This window comes from Carassius auratus, chromosome 1, assembly GCF_003368295.1.
Source record: "Carassius auratus strain Wakin chromosome 1, ASM336829v1, whole genome shotgun sequence".
Lineage (NCBI taxonomy): Eukaryota > Metazoa > Chordata > Actinopteri > Cypriniformes > Cyprinidae > Carassius > Carassius auratus.
The window spans coordinates 27,116,996-27,137,230 of NC_039243.1; the positions used below are offsets into that span (position 1 = coordinate 27,116,996).

Below are 20,235 nucleotides of genomic sequence, written 5' to 3' on the forward strand. Positions count from 1 at the left end.
TGTAGTCATAAATGGCATATATACACACACAATCTGGAGAAATATGTTGCCCTCTATCATTTATCATTGTGGGAACTCTCCTTCAGCTCACTCTCAGAAGTGAGAGGGAAAACTCTGGAACGTTCTTCTCTCGCTAGCTCTCGTACTTCCACCCCAAATTCTCTTTCACACGTGTATCTTATCTCTCCTTTTCTGGCTTGCTTTTCAGTTCCCAGAAAAGCACTACAACCGCGCATGTATGTACACACAGTATTGTGCAATAGTCTTTGCTGTTTTCATGCTGTTTTAATACATTTAATAGTGCATTTTGACCACGATTAATCTGTACAGAAATAACATTAATAATAAAAAAGATAAACAACTTTCTCATTTCTGTAACTTAAGAGTGTAACATTTACAATAAAATAAGATACATACAAAAAACACGATATGAGTGATATAAATACAGAGAGGTCATTGTCATGCGTTATTCTCCGTTTGGCAGCATACATTTCATTTACACACGTTTATGATACACCGCCATGGACAGCCACGTAAGTAGCAATAAATCGAGACATCGAACCCACTAAAGCACCTCAATAGGAGTACTGGACTCATCTGGAGCATCAGTAGCACTCCTACTTTATTGACGTGACCGCAGGCCTGGTTATAGTTAAGTGTAAATGCAAGCTTCGTTACTATTTTAGAATTTTACTTCATTTCTGGTTAACACTGACAAACAAACAGACATCATTTCCACTCGTACACTCTTTACCATCCTCTGACAAAATGATTGCCTCGGTAGGCCCCTATAATCAAACCTGAACATTCAACCCAAAAAGCTTTTCCTATCCTTTGAGTCCTTCGTAACACTCTCTTTTCCCAGGGCTCAGATGTTAAATGGTCGAAGCCGCTGAAGGAATTTTATTGGTTTGCAGCACTGACCACGACCAATCACAGGCCTCAGAGTGAGGAAACTGTATTTATGTTTTCTTTGGAGTCCTGTGTTGAATCCTTGGATTACTTTGCTATGTAGAATTGGTCCACATTGTATTGGTCTCCGCTTTGGTTTTGGTGCTGTTGGAACCCTCTGTGCTGTTTAAGTGTCTACATGCTCTAGTCTTTTCCTCCGTCGCACATTTCCTGTCTTCCTTTCAAAGGTGTGCCAGCCACCACCTTCCGTCTTGTATAGAGACAAACATGTCTGTCCATCCATTCATCCATCAGTACATTCTCTTAAATATTATGAAAGCACCGTACACAGCATTGCAGACTATGTAACAGTGACACACACACAGAAACAGGTTTAAACACTATATTGCAGCGGGTGTCAGTGCATGGAATATGTCTCATTTGTCAATAATACACATTCAAATCAGACACACTAAACATAGGCTTACTTCCACAGTCATTCAAAAAAAAAAAAAAAAAACACATGCATACTTGCTTCTCAGAAGCAAAAGCACCTCCCGTTTTACGTAGTCACCCTATGACATGATCAGTAAAAAGGTCAAATGTTTTGCCATCAGTGATGATGATGTCATAGCAGCAGGGACGCCCATTTCCAGTCTTTCAGGCTTATCCATCCAAATGGCAAGAGCTTTGACCAATGTAGCTTGTTGATTTCAGCACAGTCATTGGTTTATTTCATATAAGGGCTCAGATCGTATGTTAAGGGAGTTTTAAATCATCATCATTCTTCCTCTCTAGAGTTAGAGTTCGGAGAGGTGAAATGAAACGTCAAAGCACATGCCAGGTTGCGTGTTTATTTGTCCAGGCAGGTAAAAGAGTCACGTATCCGCACCACTTCTGCAGCACACAGGTGACCATACAGCTTATTGTACCATTCTTTGCAACGACCCCTAAAATAGAAAAAGAAGAAAAAGTATGTTAGTGACGTTATTTGTATGCCTTTGTATTAAATACAATATTTGATTAAATATTCACTATAAAATAAAAAAATTATATATCACTGTATATTTATAATTATTTATATAATTATTTATTAAAATGTATATATTTTTTATTTTAGAATTCAAATATTTTATTAATTTAAATTAGAATTCATATAAATAATTATAGATAAATAATAATAATTTGTATTACATATTAAATAAATTAAATTAAATTTAAAAATATATTTTGAACACTGGGTTCGCTAGACAAGAGCTTAATGAACTCATTTTTGTGAAAAGAGATTCCTGTGCAGCACTTACCTGCAGTCTATTCTGGAAATGTGTGTGAGCCGGCTCTTGTTGGGTCCGCAGGGTTCGATGTAATAGCGAGAGGTCAGAACATTAGCACGAACACCCAGAACCCCTGCACCCTCGTGATCCACTGACACACACACCAGAGCACACACTCCCTTGGGCAAGTCTGTCATCCATGACCTGAAACACAACAAAAGCACTCTTAGAATTTTTATGGACAAAGTACATTTTGGGTTTTGAATTTAAAGCACAGTTATAGAATACTACTACTACTAATAATACAAACTTTAGTTAAGAGTGTTTGTAATCACCTGAGCACCACGTAGTCTCTTGGTGGATGGGGCGCCATTGAGTTCCTGACATACTGATAGACTTCCGTGTTATGCTCCAGTGTTTCCACAATCCTGCACTCTAACAGGTCCTCATCCCAGCGTTCCTGCTCCCGCAGAATCCGCTGCAAGATGTCCTCAGCCGATGCAGGCATGTCCACGCACACTTTCCACTGTCGCAGAGATGACCCGTCCTGAACCTATCATGAAAGACGATGGCGCTACAGTCATTAACACTTCCAGCAAAATCATCTTGTTACTTTTGTTTTTCACTGGCACGATCACAGCAGTCCTCATTGGGATTTCATCTAACGTGCAATTCTAGCTCAGAGGATTCTGTACTTCTTCATGGCAGGGATGTCCAGTCTGCTCCTGGAGGGCCCCTGTCCTGCAGAGTTTAGCTCTAACCTACCTGAATACACTTAATTGGACGTTTCTTACTATTCCTGAAGTCATTGATTAACTGGTTCAAATATGTTCAATTTGGATTTGAGCTAAACTCGGTTGGATAGAGGGCAGGATCGGACAGCCCTACTTTATGGGTGGGTTACATGAAACACTGTCCAAGGACAAGAGAACTGGGCTGAGTGAACACAAGTGTGTTTTGGTCCATGTGAAGTGCTAGAACAACCAACAAACTGATGTCATGCTGGGCTCTAGGCCAAAATAGAGCTGGGAAAAGATACTTTCACACGAAAAAGTGATGTTTTTCCACTAGGCGCAAGCAAGAAAATTAGCAAAGGAAGGAAGAGAGTGTGAACAGGCAATGGAAATATGAGAAAGAGTGACCAAGTGACTCGAATAGGGATAGTATTTATATAGTTCCCTTACCTTCTTATATGCAAGCTCAGCGTTTTCAGGAGTCGAGCAGCTGTCATAACCCTTGAATTTGTCCTTGGCTTCTTTAAACAGGGCATCAGTACTGTCTTTGAGGAGACTTTGGTAGCTACAAGAACTGCTGTCTTCCACCAACACCTCCATCCTCATGGGACTCAAGCCCTGCTCCATGTAAGAGTTCCTACAGCGTGACATCTCTTCTGGGATCTGAAACACAAAGAATTAAAATAAATCCCAAAGTGAGGCTTTTTCATTCTGAACCAGGCAGGTTAATGATGCGTTGGTATTAGTCAGGGTGGTAGAGCAGCAGAACCATAATGTTTACCAGCAAATATGTTTAGGTGACAATGATGTGCTAGAAAGGAGCAAGTTTTTTCTTTGAGTTTTTGAAAAGTTTCACATCTGTGTAAAAGCAATGTATTGTGGTTGTCAAATACTTGACTGAATGCAATAGGCATGCACATGATGTCTCCGCTTTCACAAATTCACATTCTTGTAGTTTAGATGAAGACGAAAAAAAAAAATATATAAATGTATGCATTTAGCAGACGCTTTTATCCAAAGCGACTTACAGTGCATTCAGGCTATCAATTTTTACCTATCAAGTGTTCCCGGGGAATCGAACCCCCAACCTTGCGCTTGATAGCGCAATGCTCTACCAATTGAGATACAGGAACACTAATAACAATATAGTTTTTTTTAAAACCTGCTTTCAAAAGCATTTCCAGGCCACCAAAATGTAAATTGTAGTGTAAACGAACCACCAAAATATAAAATAGTTTTCAGTTTTAAGTAAAAAAATGGTGCCAGATGCCCCCTAAGATCAGCATGATCTTTATGATGAAAAAGTCTTACTGGTTAATAAACCAGCACACCAACATCCTATTTTAGGTTCCAGCATAAAAAGACAACATATCTAAACTAGTCTTTTCAGCAGGGACACATTACAGAACAAAATTAATAAAAAAACTCATCACTAGTTCATAACATGCAAATTAGCATTAGCATTAGCTTTCCCAATGGGAGCAACCGGCAAAGTGAACATTGTAAGCGTAATATTACATTACCCACATGGAAAACTATGATTATATGGTTGTAGTATACTAGCTTTGTCAGTATCAAATACTTAAAGAGATGATTAAATAATGGTTATTTACTAATTATACTAAATCAGAACATAACGTGTTAAAACTGCTCTTGGTGCGAGTGAAATGAATGTGAAGGGAAGAGAAGTGACAAGAATGATTCATTGCTCACTGGAAGTGGCTCATCCTGTTTGCGTGTGTGTGTTGTCCAGCGTCCTGCCCTGTTGAGTGCTTTTGTGCATGTCCTGTCCTGCTCTCTCTCCTTTTCCTGCCTGACTGACGATGTTTATCATGTCATAGTGCTTGTCCCTTTCCAGTGTGTGTTGAGATTAACTTATCTTCATTCTACAAAAAGCATTAGTCTGATGGATAGAGCCAGACCAGACCTTCCGCATCAGATTTAGGGGCGGAAGACCTCTAATACAAGATGCTATCTTTCGGTTTCTCGTTTAGAATTATTAGCTCTCTATAAATAGCCCATTTAGAAGGAAATAACTTTTGGTAATAGCCATAGATCGAGTTATTTTCTTATGTTAATGGCTCCACATAATCAACTTAAGTTAATTACGATCTGCTTAGGGAAAGCAGTGGCACATGGTGTGACTTATCCAGTTAAGAGCTTCCTTTCTGACCTCTAAATAGGTACTAAAAGTGAAAGTGTGTGTCTATGAATGTTTACACATCGCAAAAATGGTTTTCTTTGACAAACTTGTGGTTAATATGTGATAAATTTGTGGCCAGAGGTTAGCTACATATTCACTAAAAGTTTTCTACAAATATCTGCATGCAAAAGAGTTTACTTAAAATAATAATAACAATTATGAAGAATGACAGATTATTATTATTGTTGGTGGTGGTGATGGTTGTTGTGGTCTTCTTTTTTAAATACATAAAAATATATCTTCAGTTTATTTTATGAATGTGATACACACTAGCCCAGCCCTGTTAATTCTATTAAATGAATTTAATTTGAATAATAAAAATAGTAGGAACTAATTGCATTTTCAAAAAAAAAAAAAAAAAAAAAAACGTTATTTGTCTTGAGGACATCTTAAGATATCGGTTCTAAACATTGTTGTTATATAAACAGAAAAACCTTACTGTATCCATAGAAAATAACTCTGCTATCTGTAATCATTGCTGTTAATTCTGGTTCTGTTTTTGTATCAATGTATGGCTGATTAGGAAGGATTAGTCATTGCATAACAACTGCATTCATCTTAAAATAAATTCAGCAGAGCTTTTTGGTAGTTGTGTTGGTAACAGATGTGCTGTAGCGTGAGTGTCTGCACATGTTAAATGAGTGTGCATTTGTCTTTGTACCTGAGCTGCGTATGACAAAGAGAAACATCTGGTGCAGAGTGATAAGACCACTAGTTTGATACTGTTTCTGACACGGTTTTGATAACGCTGATGTGCGTGCGAGATTTTGTTTGCTTTTTTCTTAAAACAGAAGGGAACAGTGTGTGTTTATGCTGGACAAAATGTGCTCAAAGGTAAAGTCGAGCTCACCAGGAAGAGTTTTCGGCACTCCTGTATCATATGCGCTAAGCCATGTGTAGCGGCCAGGTTCTCGTTCAAGTCCCTCTGGTCTGGTTTTCCCAGGGTGTTCTTTCTGTTCATGACTCTGTGATAAAAAAAAACACACAAAAAGGGATAAAGTCAAAAATATGTTTTAAGCAAGCACTAATCTAATCTCAAATTTATCAAACTCAGTTTAATGCTACATTTGCAGCGGGCATTCAAAGCCTTACATAAGTCATCTCTCTTTCTTTTTTTAGCGTATTCTTCCCTAGTGTCCTATTTCTATGAGGTGGTTTTTGAAGCGCGATAGAGTATAATTACATGGTTTGAGGTTTTGAACAGCTGCATACCAAATATGATGGCACCTCAAGCACTTAAAATGCAATTAAAAAGTGAATCTAGGTGAAGTGTTAACAGATTGTACACACACACACCTGGGTGAGGAGCTCTCTCTCCGCATTGTGTTGAGGTGGAAGAGAGAGGGGGCCAAACACACGGCCAGGTTAGTGCAGGTCATCTGGTTCTCACCCACGCTGGCCGTTACATCACTCAGGAAGCACAGCAAAGTCTGCAGGGCTTCGCGGTTCTCGTCTGGCAACAGCAATACGGCGGCCCTCACCGCCTGCAGACGCTGCTCTTTGGGAACATCTGAAAGTGACAGAGGTGTTTCATTAGTTTAATCAGAACACACTGTATGTGTGATTGTATGCAGTGGTACAGATATATAGTGCAGTGATGGTACAGACTCCATTGAACGATTTTTATTTATACTATTTTGATTTTTATTTATACTATTTTAATATATATATATATATATATATATATATATATAAAATCTAAAAATGCAAGTTAATACAATCAATAAACCCACAACACTATCCTCTTTCAATATGTCATTTCAGAGGAGGAAGGAAGGGAGTCAGGCCAGATCATGAAAGGGGGTTTAAACTTCAGAAATCAACAATATAAACCAAGTAGACTGACAGAAGAATTTAGTACACTGCACAATCTGTATTTTCAGCATATCTGCAACATGCTGTAATGTGCCACTGAAGAAAAGCTGCTTTTAAACAGCAATGGATGGATTGATGGGAACTGAAATGCCATGTATGGGATTGTTGTTATTGTGTGTTATTTTCGGCCTTGGGAATGAAAGACCCTGTGTGAGCACAAAACAGGCACACATAAACCCTTGCTTTTCTGTGTGGGATGCTGAGACCTCCCTTGTGGTTGGGGTCAGCTATAGACTATGAGAGAACATATTTGTGCTGGCTGTTTTCTCCGTAATTTTGGTTGTGGTAAAAGACCACTTTAATCAAACTATTTTCCTGAAAGACTGGAGTTATTGTGAGTCTTAATGTGATGTACAAGACATCTTGTCTCTAAAAATCTATTCTGGCCTGTTCAAACGAGAACAGTTAGGGTAAGGGTTAATATTACAGTATCAATATAATGTCATGTTCTGTTCACTACATATGGAAAATCATTGTAAATTTTTGACACATTGCCAACAGAGCTCTATTAAAGACATCTATACAATTATATTCTTGTTAAATGTTCTTTTAAACATTGCATGACTTAATGTAACTGATCATTTATTATAAAATAAATAAACCTAAAAAAGATGTTGCTTCAAACCAAATTAAATTTCATAAGCATGCCCCTTGGCATCATCTACACTAATTTATGAATGTGCTTGCAGTTGTTCAAGCTTCTGATATTTAAGGTGAGCACACACACACACATTAGTGTGTGTGTGTGCTGTGAAATATCTGTGGTAAGTAGTAAGTACACACTTGCGAGTTACAATTTGGTGCTGGCACTGATATCAATTCTGATTTATAGGTGCCAAAACATAATGTGACAGCTATTACCTGAACTTGTGTAGACCTCTCTAGAATCTACAGTATACTGTAGTAGTTGTAAGTTGCCCTCTGGATATGAAATGCCTTAATGTGATTGTTCTTGTTTCTAAAACTGAGAAATCATTTTTTTGTGAGAAAATTTTGTGCAGGCATATGTCAGTGCAAGTGTGTGGTCTTCTACAAAACACCTGAAAGGTCAATTCTATGCATGCTCTTACACTGATATATCTGCAGAAAAGTATCAGATAATTTGCTGGTAAGCAGAGGCTCTGGAAGGTCTCGGAAATACTGCTTTAGCATGTCGGCCACGTCATAAGCTGATTGGCCCTCGTAGTTGACTCCGCCCCCACCAGCGCCGCATGACTCGTTCATTTGGCGAAGGGCTTGGATACGTGACTTCACCCCAGATTTCCTAAACAGCCCCACCTGTAGAGAACAATAATAAGATATTAAGTATACATTTCTTTTTTCAAACGGACAGCTGAACAGAAGTATTACCAGTGTGACCTTGAGTCTTCCAAACACAGGAAAGGCATCTCTGGGAAAACTCCCTATCACTTCTTACATAACCCATTTATGAAGCCTTGAAAAGTCTAAAACTGTAACTGTTATGTAAATTGTGAAGTAGTCTTCTCATCTGACATCTGAGAGAGAGATTAGTCTAAAGTCCATAGATCACTTGCTTTCTCTAAACACCCTTGGAATGGAATGCCAACCATGTGGCTAACTTTGGTAATATGTAACTAGTAGATATATGGGACCAGGACATTTAGGTATTTTGTGGTTATTGTGCTACGTGCAAACGTGGTGATAAAACAACAGATGGCTTGTGCTTAAATAGGGCCGTGTTGCATGTTGCAACACAACAGGAACCATGCAACTAAACAGCTGTTCAAATAGCGATGATTTAACTAGGTTATGACCTTGAACAAACATTTTAATTTCTCCTAAAAAATACATATTTTACTAGCAAATAATCAGACGTTTTTCTATAGGAGATTGAATATACCACTGAATAAACCAAAGTTAGATATGTTATGATGTGTTTGTGCAATTTTCTGTAAGCTTTGAAGAACACGTTTGGACGTGCGTACTTGCATATGTGCACATCTGTCATCTCTCACCTGGTCGAGGCATTGGCTCCGTAGGTAACGCATAGCTTGCTGAATACTCTGAGGCAAGGTTTGTCCGCTTCTTTGAACTATAACCTGCAGTGGAACTCCAAACACGCTCCTGTCCTTATAGTCTCGAACCTTGATCCGCTTCATAAACTTGGGAACTGCCCTGTAAAGCATACACATTGTATCAATACATCTAAATTAACATTACAAACAGCAAACGGTTAAAAATTAGCTTCTATATTAGCCTTGGTACTTTTACTTATTTATATATATATGTGTGTGTGTGTGTGTGTGTGTGTGTGTGTGTGTTTGTTTTGTTTTTTGCAGAACTTGGCTCAAACTCTTCAGAGGCACATATGGCTACTACATATGAATAGCTTGTGTCAACAGGAAGTTGGTTTGTAAGTGTATGAGTGTGTATATATTTGTGTATTTAAAGGGGAAACCTCTAGAAGCCAAAGGGTCACAAAAAAGTGTTTCCACCTTTACAGGCAAAAGGATAAACACTGAGACAGCAGACAATGGCTTTGAGCAGGAGGAGTGAAATGGAATGAATACACGTGTGGACATCTGTGCGGCGGGGTGTTTGTCTTTCCGATCAGCAATGTGTGTGTCTGTGCATGTGTGGATGCCTCTGAGGCGCCAATTACCGGGCTTGTCACCAAAATGATGTATGGAGGTTTCACATATTGAAATCTCTCATTTACATGTGCTGATGTGCAGATGTGTGTAAGTGGACACTAATAACAGGATCAGGGAATTTATCAGAATGCAAAGCCACAGACAGCTCTGTGATGAGGGGGTCTGTCATAACCAACCCCCAATTGATAAGACAGAAGACTTAAAAAAGGGGAAAGTGGGAAAGAAAGAAAGAGAGAGAGAGAGAGAGAGAGAGAGAGAGAGAAGGTAAACCTCATTTTGTGTGTTTTCGTGTTTGTTTTGAGTCCTCACCAGCTGAAGCCATGCTTGTTGGTTGGCGTGTATCTCTCCAGTAGAGCGGTAAGTTTGAGTAGGCTGTATTTCTGAAGGAGGTTCATCTGCAAAACTGACTGACATCCAACTTGTAGCACAGTTGATGACAGACTTGGCCTGTGGGAGCTCTGGAAACTTGGCCAGCGTAGTCTCTGAGGTCTGCAACATAAACATTCATACAAAAGTTGTACCTAACCGAGCTCAGTCAATCACAAAATGTTCAAAACATAGACATTATAGACTAGTATAAATTAGTGTTTAGAAACTGCAAGACATGAACCATAAAGAATTAATTATGGTAACACTACCCTAAGTACACAGTACAAACTTGAAAGAATAAGTACCTTGAATTACACATATTGTGTATACACATATAAACACAAGCTAACGGATCAGCTGCAGATAACAGGGATTAATCAAGGCCTCTATCACCAGGTGGGGGCTGTTAGAATTCCTGTGGTACATTCCACTGGGATTCCATCTACTTCAAGTATCCCTTGTTATGTAAGGAGAGCCGTTCTGACATGCTCTCTCACTCCCTCTCTCCCTCCCTGTTCCTTAATTCAACACGCTTTTTGGCATGATAGTTTTCCATGACATTTTGCCAAAATTCTAAATTAGGATAGGAATGGTATTGGTAACCCCCCCCCCCCCCCAAAAAAAAAAAAAGTAAATAAATAAATAAAATTAATTAATTAATACATAAAATTAAGATATCTTTGTCTCAGACACTACTCAGTGTATTTGTGTATGAGTTTCACCTGTTGGCTCGTGTAAGTGATGCTCCCACACCAGAGTCGCATCTTTCACGTGAGCTGAGCGTCTCATCCCTTTCTGCTAGTGGGTTTCCAGTGCTGTCCTGGTCACTACCGTTCTCTGTCTCTTCTAAGCGGTTCTGCATTGGGGATGATGGACAAGGAGATGCAGAATCAAGGGCTGAATCTGAATCCCCTTCCTCTTCATCCTCTTCTTCTTCCCCAGTCCCTGTTTCTGACCAGGCATTGACCAATTGCTGTAGTCCACTGACTCGCTCCAACACGTCTTCAAGTTTTGACTCATCCTCTCCTTCTGGCTCGTCCTCATCATCTCCCACTTCTGAGAAAGGAACATTATCATAGACACTCAATCGACTGTCCAGTGAGGTGACCGAGCCCCTCCGGGGTGGGCGTCGACTTATTTTATCGCCACCACGATAGGGTCCCCCATCCGCAAGTGCTTTAGGAAAAGTGCCAGGCTTGTGGCCTTCAGGCAAGTAGAAGAAGATCACACCTCCTTCCTCTTCTTCTCTCTCTTCTTCCTCCATCCGTCTATAATCTGAACTCTGAAAGTTGTGACAGTTCTCTGCAGTTGAGCTGGGCTCCATCTTCTTACTTTGTTTCTGGTGATTCTGCTTCCCTTTTTGGTCTTCTGAAGGTTGCAGCACAACAAAATTGAATGGGTCAAAGCCTTCCAGGTACATCCCACCTCTCTTGGTGGACCCTGCTGCTGTGCTGTGACTACGTGCTCTTGAGACTGGACTGGGCGTACTTACAGTACTTCCACTGCTGGCCTCTGATTGGCTACTCCCTGCACTCCCACTGCTTGTCTGCGTTGAATAGGTGATGCTTCGGTTTTGGTTTGCATTACGATCCAGAGTTGCGATGTCCACACAGTTGAGGCTTCGTAGTTTGTCTTCATCAAGACCTTCTTTCAACACCGGCCCGCTGATTTCCAGCTTACCTTGACCAGCTACACCCTTCTTCTTGCGCTTGGAGGAAGCATTGCTGCTGGTGCGTAGCCGCAAGCTTTCCATGCGCTTCAAGAAACTCTTTGCTCGCGAACGTGTGCTTTTTTCAGTACTGCTGTTTATAAAGCTTGGTTTTAAATCGAATGCAAAAGTGTCGCGTTCCATTGGCGATGGAAGCCCATCAGACAGGGAGTCTTCATTAGCACCTGATGTTCCAGAGGAGTAAACACTAGCAACTGAGCTCGCCCTGGTTGTAGTTGCTGTGTTTGCATTGGAAATGGTTGTAGCAGGGCTGGATGGTACAGTGGTACTCAGGGACCCTCCTCGGCATCCACTACCAGCACTGTGCAGAGAGTCCACCTCTGGTTGCTCACTAAGATCTGTTAAGATGCTCTCTGCACTAACTCCCTCCTTTAAAAGGGGTCCTCTGGCAAAACAATCATCATGGGATAGGAAGGGAGTGAAGGAGCCAGTGTCTCCAGCAGGAGAGGAGAATACATCAAGGTCCAGCTGGTCCAGGCGAGACCAGCGCTTGCTGTCCCGCTGGAAAGTCCAACGGCCACTTATGGCACATGGCTCATCCTCATCAGAGTCCTCACTCTGAAATAATATAAAAGGGAGTTAAAGAAACAATTTAATATCAGTGGAGCCAAGTACACTAATGACTCATGTCTCATTGATGCATAAAAAAAGACAAGAAATGTGAATCTAAATCAGCAAATAAACATCAAAGTGTTTTTTTTTTAAATGTATTTTATGTATGTTGATCCGATTTATTTAAATTCACGAATCTAGCATTGTGAGGATAATCAATTCATTTACTCTTACAAGCCTCTTGGACTTGATAAGGTGTAATATTTATAAAATCAGGGTCCCCTAAAGGAAAAACTTTTACTCTGGTTGGTTTAGCCATGTCACAGCCCAGTCACATGTTCAACACTCCCCCTCTCTTACTCTGGTTAATCTATCTCCTCCCTGAGGGTGGTAGGGATGGAAGGAAGGGGGTGGTGGACACAAAATTCCAGGCCAGCTCTCAGGGTTCACACCCCAGCCTGAGAGGGCAGGTCTGGTCCCATCCCCCATCAATGCAATCACCTAAAGCAAGCCTGGAGAACCACGTCTCCTATAATGGGAGTCCAGGACAAAGGGATTGGATGGGAGTTGAAAATATTTGAGAGCTATATGTTTGTGCTGCAATGCCAGATCTCTATCAACAATTATAGCTGTTGAGTTCACAGCCTGTGAAAATAGTTTAAAATACTTATGTAATTTGGTTTTAACTGAGTTAATTTAGTAATTCTAGAATATAGAACTGGTTGACAATTTTCTACCACTGAGTTAGGTGATATCAGTTTAGCTCTAGAACACATTTTGGTCCTGGGGCCCTGACGAATCAGTAAAAGCAAAACTAGTCTGCTGGTTAACAGGGGGTCGCGGGATCCAGAGGTGTCTCTTTCACGGTTTATAATAACGGAGGCAACGAAAGTCCGTAAAACTTGTTTTTTTTATTTTATAGCCCCTGAGGGCAAGCCTTTGATCTTATGGAATGACGACTTGGAATACCAGAAAATACAGTATTAATTCAACAAGACTGTTTTTACTTTAGAACAAGCTTTTTGGACATGATGATAGGGAACCGAGGAGGACCCTACAGAGGCCACCTAACAGATCAATGCATTCCATGGATGGTTTCTGCTTGTATGTTTGAAAAGGGCAGATCACTTCCTCAAGTCATCTCCTGACCCCTACCTTTGACTCCATCAACACAAGATGACACTAAAGGGTCATCAGCTTTCTTGTCTGACAAGCTGACAAGGCTGCCATTGTACAGACTTACCAGTTTTAAAAGCAGAAAAAGTATCTGCTGTCAGACATGACGGCTATCTTCCTAAGCTCTGTGAGGTGATTACATAGCTGGATTGTTTGTTGTTGCATTCTCTACCTGCATGTAGATTGAGTCATGGCTTTGGTCTTAGACTATACACTCTCACTCTTAAACTGCACTGAGTGACCAACAGCCGACCAGCAGAGTGTGCATTCTCTTCCTTTTATGGTATGAAGGGGGGTTTATAGGATGTGTATGGTGAGAAAAACATTACAAACAGGAGTAAAAAAAATCAGAAGAAGGATGGGAGATAACAAAGCCCTTTGATTGGATATTAAGCCATTCTGCACTGCCCTTGGGTGCCTCGAAAATGAGAAAAAGAAAACAAGAACTTCTTTCTAATTAACTGATACAGAAAGGAACTTATTTCTAATTAACATATACAGAAAGAAAACATGAGTTACACACACTTAGGATCGTATGACTGGACAAAAGAACGCAAGTGAAATGATTCAGCAAAATAACGTGAAAGGGACAAGACACTTACTCTTTTTCTTTGAGGGGTGATCTCTAATCTCATAAGAGCACACTTGTTTAGGGTGTTCAGTCTCCTGCAATACACACATACAGATAAATGAGTGAAACAGTGACAGACGTTTTTACAACAGATACTTTGAAAAGAACCACAGGGTTGCAAACAAAGGCTAAATCCAGTCATTAGCCTACAAACAGACTTTGACAGAGTCAAAACCCTGGACAGAGACAGAAATAGAGGAGGGAGCAGAGAGATACAGACTGAGATAGATGGAGACAGAAAAAGATAATGGAGGTGGAAGCCAAGCTGGATAATGACCTGCTGAGGGATAAACTTCAGGTTAAGGAGGAAGACAGACGGACAGAGAATAAAAAAGGAAGGAAAGAAAAAAAGGAGGTAGAAATCTTAAGTGGCGACAACAATACAACAAAAGAGATGGAAAGCTTATCCCAGAAGCCACCTGGTTGGTGTCATGTGACCCTGAGTTGGGAATGTGTGTTTGTCTGCATCAGGGGGGTTAGCACCAGAAAATGGCCTCCAGATGTCTGTGAGATCCAGCTGGTCTCTGATGGACTCTTCTCTGAGTGAAGATACTTCACTTTCTCTTTTTTTATTATATTGATATAATTAGTCAGTTCAGTCAGTCAACTGAACTCTGAACATTATCAAAATCAGCTCATTATAAGCCTGACAATGCAAGAAAACCATGCTTAAGTGTGATTTTTGTCTCGAAAATTGGCAGTATTTTCTTTGGTGATAACATCAAATCATAAACAGACATACATTTTTTTTAGGAGAAAAAAATAGTTTTAGGAGTTTTGGAGCCATACAAAATATATGAATGTCTCTGTAAATGATCTAAGTCTGACAAAATCTTCCTTGAGGTAAATATGTGTATCTCACCTGCACAAGGCTTCTATGGCATCTTGATCCAAGAAGTCATGATCTCTGGTAACAGAGGAAATCTCAATCGGGAACTGGCCGTCTGAGAAAAAGAGAGGAGAGAACTGGATTGAAAATACATTGAATATAAACGGAGACCCAATAAACAGGTAGAAGTGTATTTATGTATGGAAGGGGGGCTGTTGGCAGCAATTGGAATGTGTGCCTGCCCTCTATCATGCACACACACACACACACAAACCTCCCCTCCTCCAGTGTTGAAAAGGTAAAGGAAGTACGTCTTAGCCAGCCAAACAAACACAGCTGCAATACTGCAGCGCTCAACAGTGGGAGGTGTGTGTGTAGGAATAGGCGCTAAGCAACCCTCAGAGCACCCAGACTGTTTTTATTAACTGAGTCTTTAATAACTCAAATGCTCATTCAATTTTGCGCGGGAAACTCACAACTCTATTAACTTTTCAAGGCCAAACTAATTTCCAATTTGTGTGTACGTGAGTCTGAGCAGCATGACAGTTTTATTATCTTCCTAAAGACCTTTACCTTACTGTACTGGCTCTCTCTTATCTACAGTGGGGCAATCATGACAGCCTAGTCTCACAATTCAGATTTCTGAAACTGATAACAGACCTCTCACGTGGCACAGTGGCAGAAGTCAGTAGTTCAAAAGTGTGTGATTTTGGACACCTGAGGTGTGGTGTTATCAGATACTGTTTCTAACAGTTATTTTTGCTTATATTAAAGTTAGGTAACTTAGGTACTGCTTAATAATATGACTGATAATGTATAGCTTCAAATTCTGAAGTGCAAAAACTATTTTCAGTCCTGAAAGTCTCCATAAAAAAAAAAAAAAAAAAAAAAATCTCACTAGAAGAAGGATATTATAATAATGATCATCATTAGTGTATTTGAACTTCACTGGACCTGTCTATCTTCTTACCACAGAGTGAGGACAGAAAATGTTAGGGAAAACTTATGCCATGCTTCTAACCAGAACAACAGTTTTAATTAATCTGCCAAATGAACGCATGCTATAGATGCATTTGGTAAGGCATAAATGGCCACTGTAACTCAATGCGCTTTGGTCATGAACTGGTGATAATAGGAAGACAGGTGTCCTACCTTCATAAAGCTGAGCATACTGTGGAAAACCAGCAGCCCTCAGCCATGTACACGCCTCCTTCGCCTCGATTTCTGTAAGAAGGAAAGTGAGAGATTGACATTTAAAATTTATGACGAAATAAAACAGTAAAAAACAAATACAATACAAAGCATTCTTAACTGAATCTTTGAGTGGAAATACTCATAAGCCATCTTATATACTTCCCTTCTAAGTGCTGGTTATCTTCACTTTTCAACATGGCGCTATAGTGTAATGTTTGAGACAGCAGTGCTAAGTGGCCATCCAAAGTGGTTAGAACCGTTGTTGGGGATGTGGAGAGGTGCCACATCCCTGTCCATTAACTTTGAACGGCCCTTTAGACTCCACATGCCATATGACAAACACCATTGATGAAGGCATCTTGACTCCTTCTAGATGCCCTCGTGTTGTTTCCCACAACAAGGTGTCAGAATTACGAGTTTAACTGCAATTCTGTCACTAAAGATGATTCTCTGACTAGCAACACTCGCTCTGTATAAATACTCACTTGAAATGCTTATACGAAACCAAGGTGAGGTATGCAATTGCAAAACTGGAGTATTTTAAAAGCTCTTCAACAGTCCAAGAAAGTTAAAATGGCAAGTTTTTGTTTATTGTACTATGTGATGGTGAATGGATAGATAAGGATCTCAAAGATTGCTGAACTGAAATCAAGCAGGCATGACGCAGGAACTGGCGAGTTACTGAGATCGCAATCATTCCTGATATCCATTGTGCCCCTGAGCGAGGCACTTAACCTCAGGTTGCTCCAGGGGGAATATGCCGCTGGTTAATGCACTTTGGGATAAAGTCTTTTGAATTTGTTCAAGTGCTACAGAGAACCTATTAGCGCCCTCTAAAGATATTACACAGTTGTTGCAGCTCTCCATTGGCATTGATGTGGTCTATCACAAGCACAATTACAGCTCACAATAGGTTGTAATCAGCAGAGAGGGACCTCTCGCTTTTCTCAATGGCTAATTGTGCACATTCCCGACTCCGAAAGTTCCAATTATTGTAATTGCAATGATTGCGATGATGCCCTGCATAACTGAAAAGACCACCTGTGATATGTTCCCCATAATTTCAACCAAAAGATAAAGAGGCCGGGGATTAGGAGGAGCCAGTTGAAAGACGTGTGAGAGAGACGTGCATAAAAAGACACTGAGAACTTTGCTCAGAGGAAAGGACACAGACTCTGTCTCTACTAGCGGAGATACGTGACTCCCCACTCGAACGAGCGTGAGAGTGACGGCACACATGACAACAACAAAGGCACACCATAAGGGAGGTTGTCTGCTGGTGGAGAGGGAAGAAGAAAGCAGGAGAGGAACGTGCTTCAACAGCAAGGATGGCAACACGAAAAAAAAAACAGGAGCAATCTGACTCAACTGCACACATGCAACTGTATCTCAAATCCAGTGACTGACATCATTTTGCCCGGAAGCACTTTTTAGGAGTTTGCGAACTTTGATGAATGTCCCATACTTAAATTAATGACACACTTTTCTGGAATGGTCTGTAATGAGCGCTGTGGCTTCCTGTGTGTATAGACTGTATATGTGTGTTTGCACTGGCTAGGCACCACTGAAGACTATCCAGCTGTAAGAATGTTAGAGGACTGTATGCATTTAAATGTAAATGATGTAGAGACACACAAACACACACAGGCTCCATGGCACTGTCTCACCGACTGGCTTTTCAACCCCCCCACCCCACATTATCACAATGGGTCACTGTCACACAGGTGCCTGTCTGATACCAAAGGAAAGTAAGGCTTTCTAACTAGAGACGGCATCACAAAAATCGAGACGTGTGGGATTACTGGGGTCTTTTCTAGGGAGACAGCATTTCCCCACCCTGTTCCTGGAGGCACCGTCAATACTAGCACATTTTCAAACTCTTCCTAATCAAACACATTTGAATAACACATAAGCTCATTAATAGAGACGCCGAGACCTGAGAAGGATGAGTTAGAAAATAGAAACATCCCAAATTTACAGTTGGGGTGTCTTCAAGAACAGGGTTGGGAAACACTGGTCTAAAAAATGGTAGGCATCAGCAGAAATGGTATTTAATCTCTTGAAGAAACAGTTTAGATATTGACTAATTAATTTGAGACTTTACTTTCCTTCGGGTAAATTAGTAAGACTAAGTGTAAACTCGCTAAGCACGCTAAAGCATATATCCACAACAGCTGTACATCCAAAAGACACTCAGACATGCTGTCTTTATGAAGATAGATAAGTATACACACACTTGAGCAGTTGTTTCACACTATCATACTGCTGGATGTCACCCAGATGAGCTAGGGCTGATGATTTTCAGCACTCGAAGCAATGTACACATCTGTGCTTAATGTTCGAATATGGGCCGCAAGCATAGAGTTTGTGTTTGTGAGCGCACGTCGCATCCTGTGTTCTCCCCGCAAGTCTGCGCGGATCCCCACGCCAGGCGCGACCACACTTCCCTTGTCCTTCCGAGGCCGACAGGAAGCCAACAAGAACGGCTCATTCCACGGTTGCCATGGACACTTTGGAGGACACACCTCCTTTTGTTTAAGGGCAGATAATGGAGGCCTTTGGCGCCAACACAAACACAGAGAACGCCTTACATCCTGTTATACACACACGGAACGTTGAACATTCGACCTCAGAGAGAATGTGAAATAGGTTGAAACGCCCCAGTAAAATAAACAGCATTTGATTCTTTCTTGATCGTAAGATACGTGCATTTATATTTAAAGGAAACTATAAATTTTAGTTACAAACACATCAGATTGGGTAACTGAACTAACATTGTGTTGAAAGCCAGACTGACGTCAGTATTACTTCACAGAGTTGGACGTTCTCTCACTTTTTTTTTCTCTCTTAGTATGACACACAGCATGTTTCCAAGACAAAATAAATAAATAAAATAAAAATACCAGAAGGCCTACATACGCAAGTCACGGGTCACCACAGTCTACGAACTAATATACATAGTCATTATGGAAAAAAGTGACATCATTACAAATTAAAGTTAAAGTAAGCAAGTTGTTGAACGATAAGAGTTGTTGATGGTCAAATCTAGATTTCATGTTGGTGGATGGTCGATATAATGCTGATATTTAATAATATAATAATATAAAAGTAGATGAGAATATATATATATATATATATATATATATATATATATATATATATATATATATATATATATATATATATATATACAAGACAAGACGAAGAGGCAGACCACAGCCTCCAGACCCAGAGAAAGACAATGTAATCTCTTGGGAGAATGTCCCTATGACCCCTGCCAAAGTTTAATTCCTGCTAGCTGAACCTTCTTTGGCTCTTCTAAAATTACCCTTCCTCTTCCCTTCCTTCTTCCTCCTCTCTTCTCTCTCCTCCTCTTCCTCTTTTTCCTGTCACAGGAAGTTCTCACAATCGCTGGCCGATGGTTCCTCAGCATGGGAGGGAGGAGGTGGAACCTGTGTGTATGAATGTGTGTGTGTGTGTGTGTAAGCGAGTTTAGTCAGATCTCTCTGCTATGGAAGCAGAATCCAACACTCTTAAAAATAAAAGGTACCAAAACTGGGTTTTTGTAATAATGCCATAGAAGAACCATCATGACTTCCCTAAAAAATCTTCAGTGATCAGTTAATAATATGAAAAACTGCATATTAATAATATGCCCCCCCTCCCCCGCTCCACCCCCCACACACAATTTTTTGCAATTGAAAGGCTTTATTGATTTTAAACGTTCTTCATGAGCTCAATACAGTACTTTTATCTTTAGGTCCACACCCAAATTAATTTTGTAGCTTGGTGTAAAGTATATCTGGGTTAATTTGAAGTCTTTTTGAAGCTGAACTTGGTGCTATTCAAAGAGACCTTTCTCAAATGAATAGCAAACAAACATCAATATCTAGCCTTTGAGTGGAATTTTTTCAGCAGTTCATGTGACCTGATGTCCTCTTCGCTAGACTGCCTGCAAGACACTGAGCTCTTTATCTTTAATCTTTCCACACATACACTTTAAATCTGCATATCAAGAGCAGTCATACATCATTTGTTGAGGATCACGCATATCATATTTTGGAATGGCCTTCTACAGACATATGGGGGTAGAGAGGGAGAGTCAGGTAGCTCTGAAAATGACAGAAAATCCCATCCATCTGGCCACAAACACATGGATCATG

General features: G+C 40.3%; 1 protein-coding gene across 3 annotated transcripts in view; it reads right to left on the reverse strand.

Moving 5' to 3' along the window:
* Positions 1 to 270: 270 nt before the first annotated feature.
* The window catches only part of LOC113106115 (rho GTPase-activating protein 7-like), an 87,252-nt gene continuing 67,287 nt past the window's right edge, over positions 271 to 20,235 (reverse strand). For all 3 annotated transcript variants that reach the window (XM_026267722.1, XM_026267732.1, XM_026267741.1), the window contains 13 exons: positions 16,031 to 16,102; positions 14,912 to 14,993; positions 14,021 to 14,084; positions 10,684 to 12,248; positions 9,902 to 10,081; positions 8,954 to 9,113; positions 8,048 to 8,255; positions 6,399 to 6,612; positions 5,953 to 6,067; positions 3,350 to 3,562; positions 2,501 to 2,718; positions 2,196 to 2,369; positions 271 to 1,841 (listed from right to left, as the gene is read on the reverse strand). In XM_026267722.1, coding sequence (XP_026123507.1) covers positions 1,745 to 1,841; positions 2,196 to 2,369; positions 2,501 to 2,718; positions 3,350 to 3,562; positions 5,953 to 6,067; positions 6,399 to 6,612; positions 8,048 to 8,255; positions 8,954 to 9,113; positions 9,902 to 10,081; positions 10,684 to 12,248; positions 14,021 to 14,084; positions 14,912 to 14,993; positions 16,031 to 16,102 — 3,362 coding nt within the window. In that variant the 3' untranslated portion in view covers positions 271 to 1,744. The remainder of the gene's footprint in view (positions 1,842 to 2,195; positions 2,370 to 2,500; positions 2,719 to 3,349; positions 3,563 to 5,952; positions 6,068 to 6,398; positions 6,613 to 8,047; positions 8,256 to 8,953; positions 9,114 to 9,901; positions 10,082 to 10,683; positions 12,249 to 14,020; positions 14,085 to 14,911; positions 14,994 to 16,030; positions 16,103 to 20,235) is intronic.